This window comes from Sapajus apella, unplaced genomic scaffold, assembly GCF_009761245.1.
Source record: "Sapajus apella isolate SASKATOON/1434 unplaced genomic scaffold, GSC_monkey_1.0 scaffold50, whole genome shotgun sequence".
NCBI classification, from domain to species: Eukaryota; Metazoa; Chordata; class Mammalia; order Primates; family Cebidae; genus Sapajus; species Sapajus apella.
This window is the reverse complement of record NW_022436990.1, coordinates 11,555,216-11,582,571: the sequence shown is the minus strand read 5'-3', so window position 1 is coordinate 11,582,571 and position 27,356 is coordinate 11,555,216. Positions and strand designations below refer to the sequence as shown.

General features: G+C 37.2%; 1 protein-coding gene across 1 annotated transcript in view; it reads right to left on the bottom strand.

Moving 5' to 3' along the window:
• HEATR5A (HEAT repeat containing 5A) overlaps positions 1-27,356 on the bottom strand; it is a 126,464-nt gene that overhangs the window by 84,295 nt on the left and 14,813 nt on the right. The window contains exons 2-11 of the mRNA XM_032242668.1: positions 23,465-23,650; positions 20,609-20,820; positions 18,964-19,072; positions 15,346-15,495; positions 14,278-14,452; positions 9,001-9,161; positions 7,591-7,843; positions 6,846-7,001; positions 3,925-4,175; positions 1,133-1,244 (exon numbers count right to left, since the gene is read on the bottom strand). Coding sequence (XP_032098559.1) covers positions 1,133-1,244; positions 3,925-4,175; positions 6,846-7,001; positions 7,591-7,843; positions 9,001-9,161; positions 14,278-14,452; positions 15,346-15,495; positions 18,964-19,072; positions 20,609-20,820; positions 23,465-23,590 — 1,705 coding nt within the window. The 5' untranslated portion in view covers positions 23,591-23,650. The remainder of the gene's footprint in view (positions 1-1,132; positions 1,245-3,924; positions 4,176-6,845; positions 7,002-7,590; positions 7,844-9,000; positions 9,162-14,277; positions 14,453-15,345; positions 15,496-18,963; positions 19,073-20,608; positions 20,821-23,464; positions 23,651-27,356) is intronic.

Genomic DNA, 27,356 nt, shown 5'->3' with positions numbered 1-27,356 from the left:
TTTTCATTAGCACCACAAGAGTGAGTAAAAAAATAAAGTTTCCGTGGCTCACGCTTATAATCCTAACACTTTGGGAGGCTAAGGTGGAAGGACTGCCTGAGCCCAGGAGTTCAAGACCAGACACGACAACACAGTGAGACCCCATCTCTACAAAAAAAATTTTAAAATTAGCCAGGCATGATGTTGCATGCTTGTGGTCCCAGCTACTTGGCGAGGCTTAGGGAGGAGATCACTTGGGCCCAGGAGGTTGAGGATGCAGTGAGCCATGATCATGCCACTGCACTTCCGCTTGGGATACAGAGTAAGACTCTGTCTTAAAAATAAAATCAAGTTTTAAATTTACAGGATATAAATAGTCATGACCGTAAAACAATTACTCTTTTTTTTTGAGACAGAGTCTTACTCTGTCACCCAGGCTGAAGTGCAGTGGTGCGATCTCAGCTCCCTGCAACCTCTGCCTCCCGAGTTCAAGTGATTTTTCTGTCTCAGCCTCCTGAGTAGCTAGGACTATAGGCGCCTGACACCATGCCCAGCTAATATTCTGTATTTTTAGTAGAGATGTGGTTTCACCATGTTAGCCAAGATGGTCTAGACTCCTGACCTCGTGACCCACCCTCCCAGGCCTCCCAAAGTGCTGGGATTACAGGTGTCAGCCACTGCTCCCAGCCTTGATTCTTAATAAATATAATTTAAGTGAAACCCATCCCCTTCAATGTAGCAACCTTATTGGCTGTTATGAATCCTCAAACAATTATAGAACTGAATTCACAGGCTATGGATATGTTCTTTTACCTATATTGTGGAAAATTTTTTTTCTGAAGATGGGTGTTAATGATTTTTGAAAAAGCCACAGTTGTTCAGAGTTAAGCCTGAAAGATGATTAGTAAATCGGCTTATCCTACTTGAGGCTTATTATCTATTCTGGAAGAAAAAATCAAAAGAGATCTCAAAAGGTTTTAAGCAATGAAGAAAGTAAATGGCTTTTTAAGGTGACTACTAAGAGAAAAATGTTTGTGTGGCTATTTAAATTCTGGTATGTATTACGTTAGTCTCATCAAATCACATATAAGAATCCTTTCACTCAGAAAACACAAAGTATTTCAAAGTATGTAAACCTTTTACAGACTGTTACCTAATGTCATCAGAGCAGCAATCAGCAACCATCCAGCTTGTGTGCGCTGAGCTGAAAGGCGACTGTTTTGAGCAGCAGAACACAGCAAATCCTCTGCTAATGTCATAATAATCTATTTACATATAGAAGAACAAGTTTTAAAAAAAGCATATCAATTTTTAAATTACTAAATGACAGCAGCTAATAATCTCTTGAAAAATTAATTCTTACATAAAATAAATGTAAGTGATAAAGAATTGTCATTCATGTAGACTACATAATAGGACTGTCATAAAGGAAACTATACAAAATTAAGTTTTCTAGGTTAAATACTGGTATATGAGGTAGTACACAACAATCCCACAATTCTTTGTAAAGCATGTGTGACAACAATGTAAGATTATTCCAGTATAGCTGTAGAGATGTGAATTTACATAGTTTTGAGCAACTATCTTTTTAAATAAGTAATTACTCAAAAAAAAAGTTTTCTTATAGGAGTCTCTCTCTTAAAAATGCTACATACTACTTTTATACCTCTGGGCTGATAACAGTCTTCTGAGAGGTAGTATACTATAGTGGTTAGAGTAGTCAAAATAGTCTCACACTGAAGAGTGAGATTTATTAAAATGTTATAGTTAAGTCTACGAGGCTGGGCACAGTGGCTCAGGCCTATAAGCCCAAAGACTCAGAAGGCCAAGGTGAGAGGATCACTTGAGGCCAGAAGTTCAAGACCAGCCTAGGAGTGAGCTAGGATCACACCACTGTACTGCAGCCTGGGCAACAGAGCAAGACCATGTCTCTTTGGAAAAATAAATAAATAAGTAAATAAATAAATGAAAATGACCAGCCTGGGCAACAGAGTGAGACCCTATCTTCACAAAAAAAAAAAAAAAAAGAATTAGCCAGGCATGGTAGTATGCGCCCATAGTTTCAGGTACTTGGGAGGCTGAAATGGGAAGATCGCTTGAGCCCTGGCATTGGAGGCTGCAGTGATCTATGATCTCACCACTGCACTCTGACCTAGGTGACAAAGCAAGACCCTGTTTCAAAAAAAAAAAAAAAAAAAAAAAAAGAAGTCCATGAAATAGGCAGTGTTATAAAACAAGAGAGAGGAAGAACCAGACATTTCACATTTATGGATAATGTATGCTTACATAGTACAAAGGCCAGAGAACAACTAATATGAGAAAACATCTATTACCAATCACCTCTGAAAAAGCAGTAAGTATTACAAGTTGGCATATAAATTTTCTAAAGAGGAAGGCTAGCGTATTTTAAAACAGCCAACCAACTTACCACTAATTTAGGACTCCCTGCAGCTTATACAACCAATGGAGAGCACTCAAAAAGAGTGAGGACAAAACAAACCATTCTAGTCAAATCAGAACAAGTCAATATTCTCTCGGAAAGGAATTCCTAATATAATACGGGAATGGGAACCTTGTCTGAATTAATGCGAACTGAGGATAGTTTTAATTAAATATATTCAATGACAAGTCTTTGCTTAGCAAGATGTGATATGTTAAGAATATAACTAAAATAATAAATTTAAATAAATAATCTCAAGTTGTCAACTGCCTTATTTCAACGGCACTGGCAACACTCAAAATTTTTTTGGAATTGCTCAAGTTATAGAATGGCCTTTTGCAGAGCCTACACTGTGGAGGACATATTATCAAATTCCATAATGACACAGGCATGGCAATGAGGAATAATGGTGATGTATTTTTCAAATATATTTATGAGCTTGTGAGAGGTATGATGGGTTATAAGGGCTTCCACTGTCAAATAACATTCTCTGACAACTTACATTTCCTAGCTATTAAAAAAGAGACAAAATTCAAACACCACACTTGCCTATGTTGTATTATCTATGTTTCATTAAAAAATTGTTTTCCTTAGTTCTCTTCAAAATTCTTTGTACGTTAAAACTGGGTTATTTATTCACTAGGTTTCTATCATTTATTTGTCTGGAAGTGCTGGATTCTAAATTTACTCAGAAAATGACATTTTTTGGTAGGAATACAATTGGGTGGTTGAATATCATTATGAACGCATGAAATTTTATATATTATCTGGTATGTTTTAATTCACTATAGTAATTATTAATTTGATGTATGTATCATGCAGTCTTTGGTCAGTGGGAGCCCCTTAAGTTACCTCCTTTTAAAATGAACAAAGTATTCCTTGATGACTTCCTTACTTTCTGGCATGACAAGATACCCATGTTTATATTGGGGATTTCCTGCCCCAGATCTGAAACCAGTACTGCTCTATGGAGTCCTGATTCCTTTTTGTTTGGAAATAGTATTTAGTGCTACAATCTGGGCACTAGGGGTGTCCCTGACACTGGGTTATCATTGCGCTTAGGCCTTTTGATTGTACAAAAAGAAGATATGAGTATTTTTGAAAAAAAATGAGTTCATACTGATAATTTCAATTCAAATCTAATGTATGGGAATTTTACTTAACTTCGATTCTATAGTTATAGTTCTTTTTACTTATATTGAAAATGTTGGTTCCCAAGAACATTAACATAATTATTTGTCTACTTTATCTTATGATACGTAAACTAATTTTAAAGTAATATCACCAATATACCACTAACTAAATTATCAAATATTAAGCTTAATTATTAAAAGATTTCTTTTGCGGCTCTATTTACCCTCTACAACAAAATTTTTAATGTACTTATATATGGCAGGGCTACATATACAGCAAAATAAAGCATTCGGTAACAAATTCTGTCACTATGTGAAGATACTTGTAACAAAAAGCAGCTCATTATTTTATATAGAGAATGAAATCATTACCTTGCCTTTTCCATGAGGAATTCCTAAAGGGCAATGTTTTACTGCTCCCAACAAAGCTGCCACAGCAAAACTAAAGCCAGTTACTGCTTCAGGTGAAGACTTAAGTCCACTAAGCCGTTCAAGGCAACGATCCAAGAGAGGTGTTAGGTAGGAAGGTAATGCCATGGCAATGCAGTGTAAACACCAAGCTGCTGCTAGTCGAACGGAAATGCTAGGATGAGGAATAACTGACAAGATACTGTCAAGAAGGCCTGGAAAAATAGAACAAACAAATGATGACTTAGGTGCATAAATAAACCTCACCTGAGTATAAAATAGTCAAAAGAATACATAGCTTGATAAAAATATATATATTTTTATCAAAAGCCATATTATAATAGAAAAATACATAATTACAAATAATTTTATTTTTCTTTTAATTTCATTTTTCTTCCTTCTCACCATTCCTATTCAAAATAAATTTTAACCTAAGAATTACTTCTACTAATATATCTCATAAAAACTGCCCTAAATTAAGTCCGTATACAAAAGAAAAATTTCCTAAATAAGCCAATTGCCTACTTTAGCTTCAGATAGACTATTAATTTGGTACTAAATTATCAATAAATAACACGTTGAAAAGGAATGTTATACCCTGGCCAGGTGTGGTGGCTCATATCTGTAATCCCCACACTTTGGGAGGCCAAGGCGGTGGATTGCCTGAACTCAGGAATTTGAGACCAGCCTGGGCAACATGGCAAAACTCTGCCTCTACCCAAAATACAAAAAATTAGCCAGGCATGGTGGCACATGCCTGTGGTACCCACTACTAGAGAGGCTGAGGTGGGAGGATCACTTGAGCCAGGGAGGTGGGGTTTGTACTGAGCCAAGAATGCACCACTGTACTCCAACCTGGGTGACAGACTGAGACTCTGCCTTGAAAAAACAAAGAAAAAAAAGGTCACACCCTGCCCCTATTTTATTTTTTAAACCTTCTAGTACATTTATCTACATAATTTTTTTTTTTTTGAGACAGAGTCTTGCTCTGTTGCCCAGGCTGGAATGCAGTGGCCCAATCTTGATTCACTGCAACCTCCACCTTCTGGGTTCAAGTGATTCTCCCACCTTAGCCTCCTGAGTAGCTGGGATCACAAGTGCGTGCCACTACACCTGGCTAATTTTTGTTTTCGTAGAGACGAGGTTTCACCATATTGGCCAGGTTGGTCTTGAATTCCTGACCTCAGGTAATCCACCCACCTCAGCCCCCTAAAGCACTGGATTACAGGCATTAGCCACCGTACTCAGCCTATATAATTAATATACTTTCTATCTACCATGTTGCTCTTCTAAGAGCAAAATGTTAAAATCAAGGTTTTGCTGGGTCCTGAGTGGGCTACTAATCGACTAACTACAAAGACAGTGAAATAACTGCCACCATCATTTTAAAAAATGCTATATTTGCTATGATTCAACATAAATTTTCATCAAACATAGAAGTTTCATGTTAAATGCTATTTAAATAAGTGCCCCAGATCTAAATAGCTTATAAACACAAATATAGTTTCTCTGTTAGAAGGAAATGTGTATCACAAAGGATAAAAGGCATAAAAAATGATATATTTGATATATTTTTTTGAAACAGGGCCTCACTGTCACCCAGGATGGAATGCAGTGGCATGATGATAGCTCACTGTTGTCTCAATCTCCTGGGCTTAAGTGATATACCTGCCTCAGCCTCCCAAAGAGCTGGGACTACTACAGGTGCACACCACCATGTCTGATTAAGTTTTCAAAAAAATTTTTAGTAGAGAGGAGTTCTTACTATGTTGCCCAGGCTGGTCTTGAACTCCTGAGCTCAAGCAATTCTCCCATCTTGGCCTCCCAAAGTGCTGGGATTACAGGCGTGAGCCACCATACCTAGTCTAAAAAATGATTTTTAAAAGTGATTTTTAGAAAGAAGCCAGTCAGTAATGACCACATATTAAATGATTTTTTTAAACATGAAATATCTGGAATAGGTGGATTCATAGAGACAGAAAGTAAATTCATGGTCACCAGGGGCTAGGGTACAGGAAAATGGGAATGACAACTAATGGACTTCTTTCTGGGATAATGAAAAGACTCTGGAATTAGACAGTGGTAGTGGCTGTACAGTATAGCAAATATATTCAAAAACACTGAATTATATTCCTTATAAGTATAAACTTCATGGTAAGTGAATTATTATTATTATTATTATTTTTTTTTTGAGACAGTCTCTGTTGCTCAGGTTTGAGTGCAGTGGCATTATCTTGGCTCACTGAAACCTCTACCTCTGGAGCTCAAGCGATTCTTGTGTCTCACCCTCCCAAGTAGCTGGGATTACAGGCATGTGTCACCATGCCTGGTTAATTTTTGTATTTTTAGTAGAGATGGGGTTTTGTCATGTTTGCTGGGCTGCTTTTGAACTCCTGACCTCAAGTGATCTACCCACCTTGGCCTCCTAAAATGTTGGGATTACAGGCATGAGCCACTGCGCCTAGTCGTGAATTCTATCTTAATAAAGCTATTATAAACTGATTAAATAACTTTTAAAAAAAGAAAAAAATACTACTTGAAAGACCTTTGAGGAACTGAATTACTTGTACCGTACTTATGTTTTCACTGCAGATGCAGAGAGAGTTCAGGTTTACTTCTCTGTAAGTTTTTCCATGTTATGGGTCTCTAGAATCGGGGGTGGGGTGGAGACTTAGAGAACAATATTTAATTATAAAAGGAAAAAAAACTAAACAATGTACATATTTTTAACAATCCCGATTATAAATTTTTTCATAAAACATCTCTAATAAATCTATAATGAAATCTCTAAGTCAGCTATATGAAGATTTCCTTCCTTGGAACAAAGTTATCTAGTGTACGAGGGAAACCAAGGTATTCAAATGAGTCACAAACAACAGATATACCTGTACTTGAATCCTGTAGCAAAGGTGCCACTGTGGTACCAAGACTGTATATGACATTTCCAAGTTCTTGTAAAGCACAAACTAGCATATGCTGGCTAGCTGCTGTATCTGTGGAACCAAGCCGGGTATCCAAATTACCATCACTCATTACGGCATCTGATAGAAATGCAAGAATTAACTATGTATCACTACTGCATTAAAATATATTGAAAGGGGTATGAAGAGTAAAAAAGTATAATGGCGAAAATTAATACACACAACGATATATATGAAACACTTGGGGCGATAACTAAAATGCTTAAATGGAGACTGGGATCAATAAAGAAAGAAATGAACTACTATAACCAATTTAGTTCAAGCATTCCAATCAGAGATCCCGTCTGTATTACTCCCTTAGCGAAAAATTTATGCAACTTGAAGAGAAACCAAAACATTCTATTACTCCCTTAGCAAGTGGCACTAAAAAAAAAACTCATGAGAAACTAAAAATTATTTCAACATTACTGGTATTTAATATCCAACATTACTGATATTCGAGACAGGCAGAGTAGAATTAAGATGGTACAGGAACTGAGACTGTTTCAAAAATAATTTATCTTAACTTTATAGGAAGTACAATCTGAATTCTGAAGAACTTCCATTAGCCTTCAAGGTTTCTGTATTAATATAGTGTACATCAGTCTAGCTTTCCCAAAGGAACAATTCCATTAGCACCATTAAACAAACAGTCTTAGTAGATCCATACCCATAACTTTCTTTAGCTTCCAGATAGCCTGGAAAATATCCTTTACAGCAGCAAGTTGAGCCTTTTCTCCAAGACCTCCTATAGTAGTTCGAAGAATAAATGAAACACAACGGCGACAGCAGACAGCATCAATCTGAGTTTGGGTGGCTTTAGGGTGTGACTGTGACACAAGGCTTAGGACATGAGAAAGAAAGGCAGCAAAATTTTTTTCTAGCCAAGCTCCTCCTAGTGTTGAAACAAATACCACATAAGCCTAAAAAGGAAACAAATTTATTTTCAATATTAAATTGCTTCAATTCTGTATTTTCCTCCCACAAAATATGTAGCATTTAAGGGAATATTTTTCTTATTCCCTATAAATTTTCCGAGGGCCTAATTTATAGTCACTCTAAATATATAAACACAGTATCATTTTGTTTTTGTTTTCAGCCAGAACTGAAGTACCTAATCTTTCAAATTTATGTTACCTCCCTGATTTATTTTGGTCAGACTGTGCAGTTTCAGGATAGTCAGCATACCCAGCTAATAAGTACAATGTGTCTGTGGCTTCTGTGAACGGCTCCAGGAGATTTAACATTCTGAACAAGAAATCTCAATTTAAACATAAAAACACATTATAAGAATTAACTATGCTCTAACACTATAACTCTAAGGGAATTTAGTTCTTTATTTTCATGAACATTAATGGTTTGTCAGAGATAAAAAGTCAAGTAGTTTTCTTAAATAATCTGTTCCTTAGAAACACACAGTTTAATTACAATTATACTGGGAGGCTCATTTTTTCATGAAGACTATATGCAGTATAAAACAATGATGACATATGTGAATTTTTCAAAAATACAAGTTTGCTTTGAACCATACAGTGTTTAGAAAAAAGATAATCCAAAGAAAAAAGGCAGTTATCTCTGTATTATTTTATTGTAAAATAACTTTTCCAAGAGTTTGCCCTCTTAAAATTTGTTTAGGACCAAAAATTTAAGCACTGAAGAAACCTACATGCTGTAATCCTTGAGGGTTAAAATCATATAAAATGGTCACTTCACCCATGCTAAACAATATGTACCTAACAGTTTAAATCTGAACTGTATGAGCACAAATAAATACAATGGAAAACATGTTAAACCACAAGACACATGAAAGCACAAGAGCTAGAAACAAAAAATGTTTGTGTTTCAAAGAAAATTAAAATGTTCCATTATTAGGAATGTAAAACACATTATAGGTAATAAGGTTCTCTTACTTCTAACCTAGTTTTAAAAAAATGTTTTGGCCTTATCATTTATGTTTATTTATAGATAGGAGAGCATAAGTGATGACCTTGTATAGTGCCATTTCTGTGGAGTCAGATACTAAAACTTTCATTATAGGCCAGTCAGAGTTAGATTTACATACTGATTTGTGATTTCTAACCTGAGTAACTCCAACTCGAACATCCCTACTGACTGAACTGGTTCCTTTCAGCATATCTCCACTGGCTCGAAGAAATCCTGAACTTCCACGTAGAAACCCTGTTCCTAGTATTTCCAGAACTTCCTCCAGAGATACTCTGCGAATGCTTTGACGTGAGGCTGCTATGACAAGGAACAAAACAAAACTGTGATTCATATTTTATAGACTAAATTTTAATACATGTTCTTGATTTGCAAAAAGCCAGCATGTTAATAGAAACAAAAATAAAATAAAAACTCAAACGAAATGCAAAATTTACAGAACAGTCTACACAGTAATACACAAAGTCACACAAGGGTTCACAGGCCAAATCTCAAATCAGAATGGACCCTGAAGTGCATGTCAAAAACATCTTAAAAACCATGACTAAGATCATGATCTATTGTTTCCTTTCCTCAAAGAAGTTAACATTGTCTTCTAAAACAGGGGAAAATATAAATAAGACTGCCTTAGTCCTCCACAACTGAAAATGCTGTACAATGCTTTGAAAAAATTCTTCTGAAACACTGAAAATGCCAAAATCATAATTTTATTTTTCCAAATGTTGTACAACTCTCAAAGAAATTTATATAAATTAACTACCATGTCCTATTTTTAAAATTATCTATTGGCAATACAACTTTTGCTATTCCTTCAGTCTCTGAAGAAATCAAAGCTAAATTCATTAAAACTACTCGGCTGGCTCTTAGGCTATAATAACTAAGAGATTAATTAGGGCACGAGTGTTTAAGATTGACTGCAGTTTGACACAGCTGGGTTTCTCCCTGTTAATATACAGACAATAGTATCTCCCTAAAAAAAAAAAACAAACAAACAATTTTCTCCCTTGAAAATTAATGGTCACAAGCTCTGACCCTCTAGAAGAGCACAGAAATAAACTTTTGTTATAATTATGAACCAAAAAACCTACTCCCTAACCTAAAGAAAACCATCTGAGATAAACAAAAATCTAACCTGGCATTTGGGAAAGAAATATTATTGAATAGTACAAAATCCATGCTCTGTGGATCATAAATTCTAAGAAAAGACAACAATAAATATAATAAATGACTAATAAATACATTAAACAGTGATTAAAAACCATGTAGAAAATAGAGCAAAATGAGGTCAGGAAGACCAGGGTGGAGGAAAGTGCAGTTTGTGACTTCAAATAGGGTTATTGGAGTAAGACAGACTGAAACAGTGACATTTTAACACAGTTTGAATGGAGGAAAGAAATTAGTCATGAGGGTATCTGCAGAAAAAGTGTTCCAGAAAAAGGAAACAGCTATGACATCATATTTATATGATGCCAGGTGAGTTCACACAGAGCAACGTGGATGGAGCAGTGGAGGGGGTATGTAGGAGACAGGTCAGAGTGTAAGGACAGGGAGACAGCAGAAGATAAATGGCCTTGTAGGTCATTATAATAAGGCCGTGACTGAAATGAGGTGCCAGGGGAGGACCTTGAGCAGACGAGTAATACCACGTGTCATGCTGCTGCTGTGCTAAGAGCAGATTGTAGAGGCGGGTAAAGACAGAAGCAGGAAAAACCATTAGGAGTGATTTATTAATTTAAGCAAGAGATGATGGTGACTTGGATCAAGGTGGTTAATGTGAAGTGGAGTGAACAGAATCTGGATATACATAAATATATATTTTAAACTTTTTACTAGAAAAAATTCAACAATTAGAAAAAAGCTGTAAGAACAGTATAAATTTCCATATATAGTCATGTACCACATAAGGACGTTTTGTTCAATGACAGAGATCACGTATATGATGGTGGTCCTGTAAGATTACAATGGAGCTGAAAAATTCCTATCGCCTTGTGGCATTCCAACACATTACTCACATGTCTGTGATGATACTCAATGTAAACAAACCTACTAGACTTCCAGTCATGTAAAAGTATAGCACATGCAATTATGTAAAGTATATACTACTTAATAAACAATTGTTATTAGTTTATGTACTCACTATACTTTTTATCATTATTTTAGCGTATACTTCTACTTATAAAAAGTTAACTGCAAAACAGCTTCAGGTAGGCCCTTTAAGAAGTATTCCAGAAGAAGGCATTGCTATCACAGGAGATTACAGCTCCATGCGAGTCAATGCCCTTGAAGATCGTCCAGTGGGGCAAGATGTGACGGTAAAAGACAGTGAGATTGATGGTCTGACTCTGTGTAGGCCGGGGCTAATGTGTGTGTTTTAAAGTTAAAAAAAAAATTTTTTTTTAATAGAAAAAAGCTTATAGAACAAGGATACAAGGATATAAAGAAAATATTTTTGTATAGCTGTACAATGTATCTGTGTTTTAAGCTAAATATTATTTTGAGAGCAGTGGCATGATCTCAGCTCAATGAAACCTCTGCCTCCCATATTAAAGGGTTCAAGTGATTCTCGTGCCTCAGCCTCCCGAGTAGCTGAACTACAGGCGCACACCACCATGCCCTGGTAATTTTTGCATTTTTAGTAGAGACAGGGTTTTGAATGTTGGCCAGGCTAGGTCTTGAACTCTTGACCTTAAGCAATCCACCTGCCTCAGCCTCTGTATGTGTACCATTTTTTATCTTTTATATCTTATTTATACTGTACCTTTTCTACGTTTAAACACGCTTAGATACACAAATAGTTACACAAATTGTATTACAGTTGTCTCAGTATTCAGTACAGTAACATGCTGTACAGGTGCGTAGCCTAAGAGCAATAGGCTATACCATATAGCCTAGTGTGCAGTAGGGTATACCACCTGGATTTGCGTAAGTTCACTCTACAATGTTCCCACAATGACAAAATCACCTAATGATGCACTTTATCAGAATGTGTCCCTATTATCAAGCTATGCATGACTGCACTTTTAACCTAGACTCATCATATTTTCCTCACTACTTTCTCACTTCTGAAGAATATACTCATGGCCACTTGTTTTCTAGAATGGCCCTTGGTATGAGTTTGTCTGGCATTTCCTCCACATTTGTGACAGAGAACTACATAAGTGATGTTATATCCTCTTAATGCATAACATCAAAAAGCACTGCCAGGTGTAGTGTCAAGTCTGTCCCTACATAGGTGATAATAGCCTTGAACATTTGCACAAAGTAAGTCTGCCACATTTTTCCACTGTAAAATTATCATGTATAATTACAATCCAACATGTGTGGCAATAGATGGCATGAGATTGAATAAGACCACAAGACATGCTTTCTTTCCTTCCTTCTCACTGGAAATTTCTGTTCTGTCTTCTTTGATGGTTCCTTATCTTCTTCTAGAGAACACTTATGGCCTAGTACCTGGTCTGCTCTTCTCTATGTATACTCACCATCTTGTGGTCTTATCCAATCTCATGGTTTAAATTCTATCTCTGTATTATACATTCCTAAATAATCACTACTAATTTATTCCTAAAATAAATCCAATCTCATGGCTTAAATTCCATGTCTGTATTAATGATTCCCAAATAATCACTTAATTTATTCTTAAAATAAATTTATTTTTTTCCTAAAATTTATGAATTCGATGTCCAGGTTTCTCTCCTGGACACCAGATTCTCATATCCAGCTGCTTACTTGATATCTCTATTTGGATGTCTAGTTAATGTTCCAAATTGTTTTAAGTGCTTGATCCTCCTCCCTGACACATACACATGCCTGCTCTACTTGCATACTTGCTCATATAAGTTGACGACAACTCCGTACTTCCAGGTTTTTAGCCCAAAATTCATAAAGTCACCTTGATTTCTCTCTCACACTCAACATCTATTCTATTTTACTACTGAAAACATTCAACAGCAGAACTCCTTAGAAAAATGGCTAATTCTGGGGTTGAGGCAGAGAAAGTAGTAAGCAGTGACTGTACCACTGCACTACACCCTGGGTGACAGAGTGAGATCCTGTCTCCAAAACAACAACAAAAATCACTAACATGGCTGGGCGCAGTAGCTCAAGCCTGTAATCCCAGCATTTTGGGAAGCTGAGGCGGGCAGGCCACCTATGGTCAGGAGTTCAAGACCAGTCTGGCCAACATGGTGAAACCCTGTCCAATAAAAATACAACAATTAGCCAGGTATGGTGGCACACACCTGTAATTCCAGCTACTCAGGAGGCTGAGGCAGGAGAATCGCTTGAACCTGGGAGGCGGAGGTTGCGGTAAGCTGAGATTGCGCCATTGTACTACAGCCTGAACATCAAGAGCAAAACACTGTCTAAAAAAGAAAAATAATCACTAACACAAAGCAAAACTGTCCAAATATAATAAACTTCAAATATCTAGAATTAATCTATGTTATATGTGTTGTTGTACCAACCTAAAAAATGGCAAACCAAATATATGTAGTCAGATGTATGCTGCTTTAAAAAAAAATTCAGTATTTAGGTCATATCTTTCATTGGATAACACTTCATAATTACTTTAAAAAAAAAAAAAGGCCATGGCTGCGGCGCAGTGGCTTACACCTACAATCCCAGCACTTTGCGGGGCCAAGGAAGGCAGATCGCCTGAGCTCAGGAGTTCGAGACCAGCATGGCTAACATGGTGAAATCCCATCTCTACAAAAAATATAAAAAATTAGCTTGGCATGACAGTGCGAGCCTATGGTCCCATCTATTCAGAAGGCTGAGGTGGGAGGATCACTTCAGATCAACAGGCACAGGTCACAGTGAGCTGAGATGGCACCACTGCACTCCAGCCTTGGTGACAGAGCGAGACCCTGTCACATACACAAAAAAGCCATAATGTAAAAGGAAGACAATGACTGAATAAAGTACATCTCACTTCAAGAGTTCTTGTAAATTTTTCTCTAATTTTTACTGAATTGTTTGGGAAATTTCAGGACCTACACCAATGTTTATGAATTGAAATTGATTTTTTTTTTTTTTTGAGACGAAGTCTCTCTCTGTTGTCCAGGTTGCAGTACAGTGGCACAATCTCAGCTCACTGCAACCTCTGCCTCCTGGGTTCAAGCGATTCTCCTGCCTCAGCCTGCCAAGTAGCTGGGATTACAGGCGTTTCACCACACCCAGCTAACTTTGGTATTTTTAGCAGAGACGAGTCTCACCATGTTGGCCAGACTGGTCTCAAACTCCTGACCTCAGGTAATCCACCCATCTTGTCCTCCCAAAGTGCTGGGATTACGGGCATGAGCCACCATGCCCGGCCTAAAATTGATTTATAATGAGTAGCACTATATATACTTGTTTATAACAACTGGGAAAAAAAATTACAGAAGATAGTCTGAAAATAATTACATGTATTTACCTGTTCCTGGATGTTTAGAAATTGTAGCTTTAGCTAATATTGTGCCTAGTAGCTTCGAAACAGAAATCCGCACATCATAATTGGAACCTTCAAAGGATTTAAAACACAGTGTAGCCACACTGTCCAGGTCCGTACTCCACATAAAGATGGCTTCATTCTGAAGTTCAAGGAGACACTATTCAATTGGACAAACAGAAATTAATGAAAAATAAAATACAAATGTCAGATTCAGAGCTATATAAGTTGCAGAAACTATCAGGGTCTAACAAAATAATACACAAATTCAAAATACCTATTATGATTATAGGAACAAATTAATACTTATTAAAAGTCATAAAGATTATATTACAGAAGAGAATGAACTTACAAAAGGTGGGAGGAGGACCCACTTCTAACTCCATAGGTTATGAAAAATGCCTTTAGAATCAATGCATTGGCTATGAACAACTGGGAGAATAATTCTAACATTAAAAAACTTCTCTGTATTTTCTAAGCAACTATGTTAAGAGGGTATAAATTAAAAGTAAAATAGGCCTGGCATGGTGGCTCATGCCTGTAATCCCAGCATTTTGGGAGGCTGAGGCTGCAGGATCATGAGGTTAGGAGTTCAAGATCTGTCTGGCCAACACAGTGAAACCTCATCTCAACTAAAAATACAAAAAATTAGCTGGGTGTGGTGGTGTGCACCTGTAATCCCAGCTACTTGGGAGGCAGGAGAATTGCATGAATCTGGGAGGCGGAGGTTGTAGTGAGCCCAGAACATGCTATTGCACTCCAGCCTAGGTGACAGTATGAAACTCCATCTCAAAAATATATATATATATACATAAAATAAAAAATAAAACAAAAAATCACTTTAAAACAACATAAACCACACATGTAAATTTTAATTTACACAATTAGGGAGAGAAAACATAGCAGAGTAATCAATACTTAAGATTCTGGAAACCTGAACTTCGTATCCTGGCTAACTACCAAGATCATGTAGCTTTTACTAATGCTTTCACAAAGATAATCTGATTTAATTTTCTTTAAATTAATTTTACAAGTCTTATTAGATCATCTTACCTTTGCAGCAGCACAACGAACAGCCATAGATCTATCTGTTAAGCAGGATCTAGCAGCTTTATAAATATCCCTGTGACAAGGTGCAGCGGCAGCTCCCAGTCCATTTAATATATTTTGCAGACTTAGCATAATCTCATATCGACCTTGAGACTACCAAAATGAAAAAAAAATTAAACAGAAAAAATAATTTCACTGCAAAGAACAGGATTAAACATTGATATTTGTCTCTCATGCTGAATACAGATTTTGTACATACTAACCAACTCATTCTGACATCAAGAAACAGTAATTACTATTTTATAAAGTATTATTTGAAAAGCTACTTGTATACACCACTGAATTTCAACATGATACAAATTTCACAGGATTGATGTGAAGATTAAACAAAATTATATGAAAAGTGCCTAGCACAAAGCTTGCGTGCCATTAAGCATTCAATAAATAGCTGCTATAGCTGCATTAAAAATGCAGGGTCTCAGACTAGGCACATTGGCTCACTCCTGTAATCCCAGCACTTTGGAAGGCTGAGGCTGGAGGATCACGAGGTCAGGAGATTAAGACCATCCTGGCTAACTTGGTGAAACCCCGTCTCTACTAAAAATACAAAAAATTAACTGGGCATCATAACACGTGCCTGTAGTCCTAGCTACTGGGGAGGCTGAGGCAGGAGAATTGCTTGAACCCAGGAGGCGGAGGTTGCAGTGAGCTGAGATCACACCACTACACTCCAGCCTGGGCGACAGAGTGAGACTCTGTCTCAATTAAAAAAAAAAAAAAAAAAAAAAAAAAAGGCAGGGTCTGTCATTTCTGCCGTTTACTAGAATTTACCAGATAGGACCTTGGGCAAATCTGTTTCTTCATTAAAAAAATAGAGGTAATAGTGCCTACCTTGTAGGCTGTTCTAAGGAATCAATGAGTTATACATGCAAAGTGCTTACAACAACCCCAGACATACAACAGATGCTCAATAGATTTGGTAGCGATGTTATTTTGTTATCATTTTTTGGTTGGAATAGTTTAACTCACAATTTAAAAGTCTTGGAATTTGAATTTTTAAAAACCTAGGTTTGAACTTCTCTGTGACCCTCAGTAACTTGGTGACTTTAAATTGTTCTTACTTACTTCCTCATCTATAAAATGAGGGTAAGATGAACCTCATGGGTAAACATTCACCACAGTGCATAGCACACAGTAAACACTCAAAAAATTGCAGCTGCTTAGCTGGGCACAGTGGCTCACACCTGTAATCTCAGCACTTTGGGAGGCCAAGATGGGCTGACTGCTTGAGCTCAGGACTTCATGACCAGCCTGAGAAACATGGTAAAACCCTAACTCTACAAAAAATACAAATTTTAGCCAGGCGTAGTGGTGTACACCTCTAGTCATAGTAACTTGGGAGGCTGAGGTGGGAGGATGGCTTGAGCCTGGGACACAGAGGATGCAGCGGGAGGCAGAGGGTGCAGTGAGTTCAGATTGTACCAATGAACTTCAGCCTGGGTGACAGTACCAGACCCTGTCTCAAAAAGAGAGAGAGAAAAAAGAAAGAAATAGGAGCTGCTTATTTTATTAATGTTTTACTAAATGCCCCAAATCATATTTATATCCCAGGAAGTTATGGCCACTGAAGGTAGATAAAGTTGGAGGAAGACAAAGATCAGCGTCAAGAATCATTTCATAGTAATACCATTAAAAGGCACTTAAAAGTCATAGGTGAACATAATAAAATGGTGCTAACAAGAAACTTCTGAACTTAACTTTTATTCCAGTTTCAAATGTTGTGTATCACTGGTGGGTGTGAATCTCTCTAAAATGCTGTGATACCTGATCAACTAAATCAAAGATCAAAAGTAGGGGATATGGCTCAAGGATGTTACTTAAAAAAATTTTAAAAATAGGGAAGCAACAAAATACTTATCAATAAAACATTTTTATAACTATACAGTAATCCTCTATTAACCACGGAGTCTAAAGAGTGTTAAAACTTAACCAGTGGAATTAGGAGGAAGATAATTTTTTTTTTTTTTTTGAGTCCGAGTCTCACTCTTGTCACCCAGACTGGAGTACACTGGCGCGATGATCTCAGTTCACTGGGTTCAAGCAATTTTCCTGCCCCAGCTGCCTCTTGAGTAGCTGGGATTAGAGGCGTGAGCCACCGCACCCAGCAAGGAGGAAGAAAATTTAAAATGGATATATCTCAATAAATAAAATGTCTTACTATCTGCTTTTAAATAAAACCAGATTTATAGGTGTTAAAAATCTCCTTAATCATTTTCTTCAGTCTTTTGGGAAACTATTGCTGAGAAATGATCTGATGAGCAAATTTTCTCACCAGTTTTACATTAGTCTTCACTTCTGAAAGTTCTTGAATCAGCTACATCCTTCTTAAAATTTAACCTATTTTTTATTGGAATTTTCCCATGTTTTGCCTTGTTACATTTTAAAAAAATGTGTGACTGTCCAACCAACATTTCTATAAATTACTTCAGAGCTGTTTTCTAGATGATTTTTGTAAATAAAGTAACAAGAGTAACCAGTGTGATGTTTTTAGATTTTTTTTTTTAATGCGTATTTTTTAAGCAATAGGGTCTTGCTCTGTCACCCAGAATGGAGTGCAGTGGCATGACCATAGCTCACGGCAGCCTTGAACTCCTGAGCTAAAGTGATCCTCCCACCTCAGTCTTCTGAGGGGCTAGGACTATAGGTGCTCACTACCATACACCAACTAATTTGTGTTTTGTAGAGACAGGGTCGTCCAATGTTGCCCAGGGTGGTCTCAAACTCCTGGCTTTAAGTGATCCTCCTGTCTCAGCCTCCCAAGTAGATGAGATTACAGGTGCAAACTGCCATGTCCATGTCTTTACATATAAAGGTGCGAAGTTGTCCTTATATACTGGGACCACAGAATTAAACCTTTTGCTAAACAAACATATACAGTAAATGCTTTAATTTCAACACCAGTAAAACTACAGATGGCAAGAGATTATAGTATCTTAGTATCTTAGAAGTCAAATGAAGAGATATTCTCAAAAACAAAAGGTGTTCCAGAGTAGTAAATGACACAAATATTTAAATGAGGAAGACACGGTTAAAAATACACTCTGTTGGCAATTAAAAGGTCATCTGGAGGTCATCCTCCACACCCTTTCCCCTCGGATTATATTCCTTACTACCTTCGGATGCTAGTACAGTAACTCATCTATCCATAAGGTAAACAGTGTTTATCAACTATGTAGTCCCCAGTGACAAGCTCTTGTGGTGACGCCAGTAAGTACCATCAGACAGAAGAGATGGAGTAAGAGAATGCCAGTAAGTACTATCAGATAGAAAAGGCGGAGTAAGAGAATAGTGCAGGGATGGGCCTATCAGTGGAATACCTTAGTTTTCGCCCGCTTGGGTTTATATGAATACATGAAAATCTACTGCATTACTATTTTTCTAACAGGAATTAAATATACAGAGTACATACTGTGTATCACCTAGAAACATTTAATTTACAGGTATATTTACATACATATCTATGCATGTCTGTTATATGTAAAGCTCTTTTAATTGCTCAGGAAAGCATAAACCAATAAAATGCTGTCTTTTCATTCTTTGGCTGAACTTGTAGTTACTTACCTCTGCACTCTTCATAGCTTTAAGAATATTCCCCACCGTATCAGTAAAGGTGTTACCCAGTATTCTACCCAATTTCTTGTACAAGGAACCCAAACATACCACAGCAGCACTGAAACAACATTTAAATTTTAAGTTAGTCACAGCTGAAAAAATAGGAATAAAAAAACATTAGAACAAGGATAACTATTGAAAAATTTCCCCCATTCTCTTGGTTGTCTTTTCATTTTCTTTGTATTATCCTTTGAAACACAACATTTTTAGCTGTAATGAAGTCTCGTTTATTTTTTGTCAGTTCTGCTTTTTGGTGCTTTATCTAAGAAACGCTGCCTAAGCCAAGGCCAAAAAGATTTACCCCCATGTTTTTTCTTATGAGTTTTATAGTTGTAGCAGTTACACTTACATCTATGATCAATTTTGAGTTAATTTTTTCCATATGGTATGATAGAAGGGTCAAAATTCATTCTTTTGTATGTGGACATATAGTTATACCGGCATCATTTGTTGAAAAGTGACTATTTTAAATTTTACTTTGAAAGGATAAAATTTCCAAGAATCTATTCTGTGGTTAAATCCTAAGGCATGACACTTAACAGGAACATGAAATAATTATACTTTCAATAATAAGGATGTATCAATCTGTGATTACTCTACTACTCAGCCCAAAGATTCCACACCCTCAAATTTGTTACAAAACAAAATTCTGCAAAATATTTCAACAGAACTAAGCTACATATATTAATCAAAAGATAAGCTTAAAGATAAAAATAAAAACAATATATAATGTTCTTATCAAGTTTGAAATCTGAAAACATTATGGGGGAATACATTCTGTTATTGTTATAAGGTAAAAATTAGACCAACAGAAACTATAGAATTATGACATGGTGGCCAGGCAATTTGGCTCACGCCTGTAATCCTAGCACTTCGGGAGGCCAAGGCAGGTGGCTCACTTGAGGTTGGGAGTTTGAGACCAGCCTGGCCAACATGGTGAAACCCTGTATCTACTAAAAATACAAAAATTAGCTTGAAGTGGTGGCATGCACCTGTAGTCCCAGCTCCTCAGGAGGCTAAGACAGGAGGATCGCTTGAACCCAGGAGACGGAGGTTGCAGTGAGCCAAGATCATGCTACTGCCACTCCAGCCTGGGCAACACAATGAGATTCTGTCTCAGAAGAAAAAAAGAAATACTATATGGCTCATTGCCTTTGTAAAAATAACAGGTAATAAAATGAACCAAATCCTACAGAGAAAGAAACTAAGCTGTTCTTTCTAGGATCTTAGAAGAATACTTTTCTACATGAAATTTATTATCAATTTTTATGATTAAGAATGAATAAATTGTAAAAGCATCCAAAAACGTGAAGAATTTAAAATATCTTTCTTAAATACTCAACTACTAAAATTTTAGGAAGATGTTTTGAATCTCAAATCTAGACTTCAAATATGTCTAAAGTATTTGTAGAAGAATTGTTTCTCAGCAATCAATATGAAAAGTGTTAGTTTCTTTAAGTTATATTTTAAAAATGGGTAAAACTGAGTTTGCATTCAGTTTCAAAGAAATTGTCAAGTACCATGGGTACTTCACAAAAATGATACAACAGGAAGTAATATTTTGTTTTCTGTTCTGTTTTAATGTTTCACTTACAGCTTAGTGGGAAGATAACTTGGAGAATCATCTTTGCTACGAATAAGATCATTACATTTATCGATTGTCTCGTAAACAGAGAATGTGTCTCCAATACTATAAAGAATGGCTAGATTCTTAGCAAGGAGTTTGCGGGTAGGCGGCCCTGGGGAGCTATTCAACAAGGAGAGGAGTTGTTCAACAAGAGTCTTCTGTTTCTCCTTTACATCATTCTAGAAAAGATAACACAAAGACAATTCAAAGTCAATATAATTATATGTGATCCTCTAATATAATTTCTCTTTCATATATTTAAGAACTAAAAAGGCCCTTGAAAAATACAAATTTGCCAGGTGCGGTGGCTCATATCGGTCATCCAGCACTTTGGGAGGCCGAGGCGGGTGGATCACAAGGTCAAGAGATTGAGACCATCCTGGTCAACATGATGAAGCCCAGTCTCTACTAAAAATACAAAAAATTAGCTGGGCATGGTGGTGTGTGCCTGTAATCCCAGCTACTCAGGAGGCTGAGGCAGGAGAATTGCCTGAACCCAGGAGGCGGAGGTTGTGGTGAGCCGAGATCGCGCCATTGCACTCCAGCCTAGGTAACAAGTGCAAAACTCCATCTCAAAAAAAAAAAAAAAAAAAAAGAAAAAGAAAAATACAAATTCATTTTGACTATAAGTTACAAATAAGTTGGCAGCATGGTCATTATGACAGACTAACAGGTAGTTTGTTGCCCTGCTAATAACTCCAAAAATCCCTCTAAAAATTCTGAACCACATTATACTATAATATCTGTTAACAAATATAAAGGCTCTATTAATTCTAAATCTTTCTACTTTTGTTTGAAAGGCAGAGGAAATTTGTATTATTTTTAATAGAGACAAGGTGATATGGTTTGGCTCTGTGTCCCCACCCAAATCTCATGTTGAATTGTAATTCCCATGTGTCAGGGGAGGGCCTGCTAGGAGGTGAAAGAATCATGGGGGTGGATTTCCCCCATACTGTTCTTGTGATAGTAAGTTCTCACAGGATAAGATGCTTTAAAAGTGTGTGACACTTCCCCCAAACCCTTCCTGCCACCATGTGAAGAAGGTTCTCACTCTCCCTTCGCCTTCTCTCATGATTGTAAGTTTCCTGAGGCCTCCCAGTCATGCTTCCTATTAAGCTTGCATAACTGTACATTAATTAAACCTCTTTTCTTCATAAATTACCCAGTCTCAGGTAGTTGTTTACAGCAGTGTGAGAACAGACTAATACAAAAGGTTGCACCATGTTCCCTGGGCTAGAGTGCAATGGCTATTCACAGGAGTGATCATAGTGCTGCACTTACTATAGTCTCAAATTCCTGAGCTCAAGCAATCCTCCTGTCTCAGCCTACCAAGTAACTGGGTCTACCAACATGCATCAGCATGCCCAAATCTGTATTTTCAACTACAGAATTGGAGTTATTAAGCCTACATCTCCCCCATATATATCTGCATAAAGCAGTATCTATATCTATAACCAGAGCTGACCTTGTAATGGTTACCTGTTTTATTCAGATCTGTTCCTAAGTGTAATGCAATTTTCTTTTTGCAAGCTTATGTGTATAAATGTTAATAATGTTATTTCATTTTCCTTGTTTGCTATCTGAATAAGGAGTACACAGTATCATTACAAAGCTAATGGTATTCAGGTGCTGACTGAGGCCTACCACAATAAAATATTTGTTAGTATACAGAAATTTGTCTTTTGTTAATTTTTTTCCACACATCTAGAAGTTGCTTTTATTTCTTTCTCTCTTAAAGATCAGCAAACTTGTCAAATATTTGATAACTAGAGTCACATAGCTCCCTGTTGTCTTAGAACAAGAATGTGTTTAGAATGCTATTATTTTAAATTCACAAATAAAATGTCTTTTGTTAAATTCTAAATGTCTCCATGAATAGTGTTTTTGTACCACTTCTGCATTGCATAAAGTACTGTGATTATGTAAAAAAAAGTTCATATTTTTAGGAGATGTATGCTAGCAGTAAAGTACCACCTCAATGGCTTAGTAAATTAATCAACCAAACATGGGAAAATGTTAATTGCTGAATGTAGGTGAAGGGCATGAAAGATCGGTTTTCCTTTTTTCTACTCATGTCATAAGCTTTTAAGAGAGAATCTGTTTAACCACACACTCTTGAATTCATACACCTTAAGTCTTCATACCTTTTTAAAGTAAAACTCCCACTACATTGTTTAGCACTATACTATACCAGGGCTTTATGTACACGGAGGAACACAGATGCAGAGAATAAAAGAAACAAAGTATAATAAAAAGTAGTTGTTGTTTCATATATTTTAAAAGTAATACCAAAAATATTAGCTAATTTTTCTGCTTTTCTGAATAGCGAAAACTTCTTATAACAGTAAAAATTCTTTTTTTTTTTTTTTTGAGACGGAATTTCGCTCTCGTTACCCAGGCTGGAGTGCAATGGCGCGATCTCAGCTCACACAACCTCCACCTCCTGGGTTCAGGCAATTCTCCTGCCTCAGCCTCCCGAGTAGCTGGGACTACAGGCATGTACCACCCACCATGCCCAGCTAATTTTTGTATTTTTAGTAGAGACGGGGTTGCACCATGTTGACCAGGTTGGTCTTGATCTCTTGATCTTGTGATCCACCCGCCTTGGCCTCCCAAAGTGCTGGGATTATAGGCGTGAGCCACCGTGCCCAGCCCTTAATAGTAAAAATTCTGAATGAAGGAACAGAAAAGGTACTATGTTTCATTAAGTTTTAACAATTAAGTTAAATTAGGTTATTTTGGAAAAATCTAGAAAAGCAAACCAAAGGAAGTAAATAAACATGGGCATTTAAACAAAAAAACAGATGTTGTCATTTTACCCACCCTGCTGGTTGCTAACAACAGCTTCTCCAAATAGCTCAACCACTCAAAAATAAACTCGGCCTTCTGAACTTCACCTAGTTGATTGTATGCTTCTTCATTCAGCAATAAGCTATGAGCTAATTCCATTCCTTGCAGTAATTCTCCTAGCTGGTCACAGTTCTTCTCATTAAACTTCAGTCAATGTACCTAAGAATAAAAATCTGCAATACAGGAAAATAACGTATTTTAAAAGGGGAGTAAAAAGGAAGGCAATCATAATATTGGAAATCTTTCACAGTAAAGTAAAAATGTAATTAAATGTATATATTTTTTATAACTGCTCTAGGGTGAATGTGGGAAAATCCCAATAATGTTCTAGTTAACAATGACATAACATCCACCTTTGTATTCTGTACTCACACAGACAGGTAAAATAGCATATCATTACAGCTAGTGCTCGACTTACGACCACGATTGGTTCCGACAGACCGGTCGTAACACAATTTGGTTGTAAGTTGAGTAGGCTATATGCACACGGAGATGGTAGTGCTGCTGGAAGCTGGTCCGCACTGTCGTATGCCCAGCTGGGCAACGTTTGTGCTGCCAGACGCGGAGCAGTCGTGGCTAGCGATTGCGTTCATAAAGTTGAATGGTTGTAAGTTGCAAAGGTCGTTAAGTCGATCAATACCTGTATTGGCATTGGTATGCAAAAACTTGCTAAATGGAAAAGACATTCCACTAAAATTCTGAAAATTTTAAGATTAGCTAGACTATTTATTCCACATTAGGTTTTCTCTGTAGTTTTAAGTAACTTACTAAAATGGGTAATAGGTACACATTAACAAATGACACCAAATATCCAGACCTTCTACTAGAATGCTAAAGCTTGCCATCTCTCTGGGCCTTTGCTTAGCTAGGTAAACGCCCTGGTATTTACCTGGAGATCCAAGAGGGACTTAAGTCCATTAGCATCTGGTCCCCCAGGCTAATAAAGGCACTGCTTGTAGTTTCAGGCTAGGAGTTTAGGAGAGTCCAATCTCAACTAGGTTTATCTGTGAAAGTCTTGTGAAAGCAAACTTTTCAAAATGGGTATTGTCCAGGAATTATAGCAATAAAGATCACAGCTGCTCTGACCTAGATCCAATGTAGCCTTAATTTTGTGTAGCAAACAATCAACAAAAGACACAGGGTTTTGAAAATTATTGTCTTGGCCGGGCGCGGTGGCTCAAGCCTGTAATCCCAGCACTTTGGGAGGCCGAGGCGGGTGGATCACGAGGTCAAGAGATCGAGACCATCCTGGTCAACATGGTGAAACCCCGTCTCTACTAAAAATACAAAAAACATTAGCTGGGCATGGTGGTGCGTGCCTGTAATCCCAGCGACTCAGGAGGTTGAGGCAGGAGAATTGCCTGAACCCAGGAGGCGGAGGCTGCGGTGAGCCGAGATCATGCCATTGCACTCCAGCCTGGGTAACAAGAGCGAAGCTCCATCTCAAAAAAAAAAAAAAAAAAAAAAAAAAAAGAAAATTATTGTCTTATTCATTAGCATCTCCTGGGTACACCTTAGCACTGTTGCAGAGCACACGTAGCATATAAACCTACGTATATACATATATATTCATATTTACATACAAATTTATAAGATGGCATTCTGATTACTAGACAGAACTTTTTATTTTTAGGAGGTGCATGCACTATTGCAACTTACTTTTCAAATGATTAAGTAAATCACTCACTCAACCATAAAATACGGCAAAATGTTAACAGCCAAATATAGGTAGTGGGTATGTAAGTGATCATTTCACTACTTTTCATTTTTCTGCATTTTAAAAAGCACTATAAAAAGTAGAAAAAAATTATTTAAGAAAAGAAATAAGACACAAATTGATTATTAAAAAATACTACTACTTATAGGAGTAGCAGTTTTCATCGGGAACATTAAAGAACATAGAAGGTACCATATACATATACAAAAGATGAGTATTCCAATTCACTAATGTACCTAAATAGAAACAAGTTAATTGGAATTTTATAGGAATATAGATAAAATGCTATTGCTAATTTAACTAAAATATTTAAAATACATATCTCACATTTCCCTAAACAAATCTCATGCTTTTACAGAGAAGCCAGTAACCAAAGAAGTTATTAGAAAATTAGATGACAGGTCGGGCACGGTGGCTCACGCCTGTAATCCCAGCACTTTGGGAGGCCGAGGCAGGCAGATCACGACGTCAAGAGATCAAGACCATCCTGGTCAACATGGTGAAACCCCATCTCTACTAAAAATACAAAATATCATGCTACTAAAAATACCATGCCGGGCGTGGTGGCATGTGCCTGTGGTCCCAGCTACTCAGGAGGCTGAGGCGGAAGAATCGCTTGAACCCAGGAGGTGGAGGTCGCAGTGAGCTGAGATTGCGCCACTGCACTCCAGCCTGGAGACAGCAAGACTCCGTCTCAAAGAAAAAAAAAAAAAGAAAATTAGATGACAGACATGGGAAAGGCTTTTCTTTCTTTCATGTTGTTCTTAAGGGTTTACGTGTTTAAAATTACTTAGAAGTACCAGGTCATCATAATTATAATATAACTGAAAAGAGTCTCTTTAAAATACAGTAGTCACAAACTGGTTCCCTGTTGGTCAAGACTGCTTGCAATGTATTAAGACTAACATGTAAACACAAGAAGATTGCACATAAAAATATGGGTCCAGGGCCAGGCACAGTGGCTCATACCTATAATCCCAACTTCAGGGGGCGGAGGTAGGAGGATCACTTGAGTCTTGAGTCCAGGAGTTTGAGACCAGCCTGGACAACATAGAGAGACCTTGTCTTGACAAAAAGTCAAAAAACAAACTAGACACGGTGGTACGTACCGGTAGTCCTAGCTACCTGTGAGACTGAGGTAGGAGGATCGCTTGAGCCAGGGAGGTTGAGGCTTCAGTGAGCCATGACCACACCACTGCATTCCATCCTGGTGCAGAGTGAGACTCTGTCTCAAAATTTAAAAAAAGAAAAAATCTGGATCCAGTGCCATGTGCAGTGGCTCATTCCTATAGTCCCAGTACTTTGAGAGGCCCAGGCAGGAGAATTGCTGAGGCCAGGGATTTGAGACCAGCCTAGGTAACATGGTGGGAAACTGTCTCCACCAAAAGAAAGGAAAGAAAGGGAAGAAAGGGAGAAAAAGAAAGAAAGAAAGAGAGAGACAGAGAAAGAAAAAGAAAGAAAAAGAGAGAGAGAAAGAAATGGTAAGGGAAAGGGAAGAGAGAGAGAGAAACAAAATCTTAGGTCATTTTAAAAAATGCCACCTTTACAGAACAAAGAATATAAACAATGTGGCCAGGTGTGGTGGCTCATACGTGTAATCCCAGCACTTGGGAGGCCAAGGTAGGCGGGTGTTCAAGACCAGCCTGCGCAACCATGCAAAACACTGTCTCTACAAAAAATACAAAAATTAGCCAAGTATGGTGGTGTGCACCTGTGGTCCCAGCTACTTGGGAGGCTGAGGCAGGAGAACCGCTTGAGCCTGGAAGGCAGAGGCTGCAGCGAGCCATGATCATGCCACTGCACTCCAACCTGGGAGACAGAGTGAGACCCTCCCTCGGGAAATAAAAAAAAAAAAAAGAACTATAAACAATGCTGCTAAACATTCATTTTTACTGAAGCAACAAAAATTCTAGCTTGTTTTAAAAAACACTCCTTTCCTTTCTTACATTATGAAAATGACCTAGCCAAAATATTCACAATTAAGGATAAAGTTAATAACTGCTACAGAAATAATTTCTGGAAACCTACCAAGTACACAGAAAATGAAAAGCAAGTCTGCACTTAGTATCTATGATTTTGGTGGGGGGAGGAATAACCACAGTATCACAGAGAAAATTTCTTTCTTTTTTTTTTTTTTTTTTTTTTTTT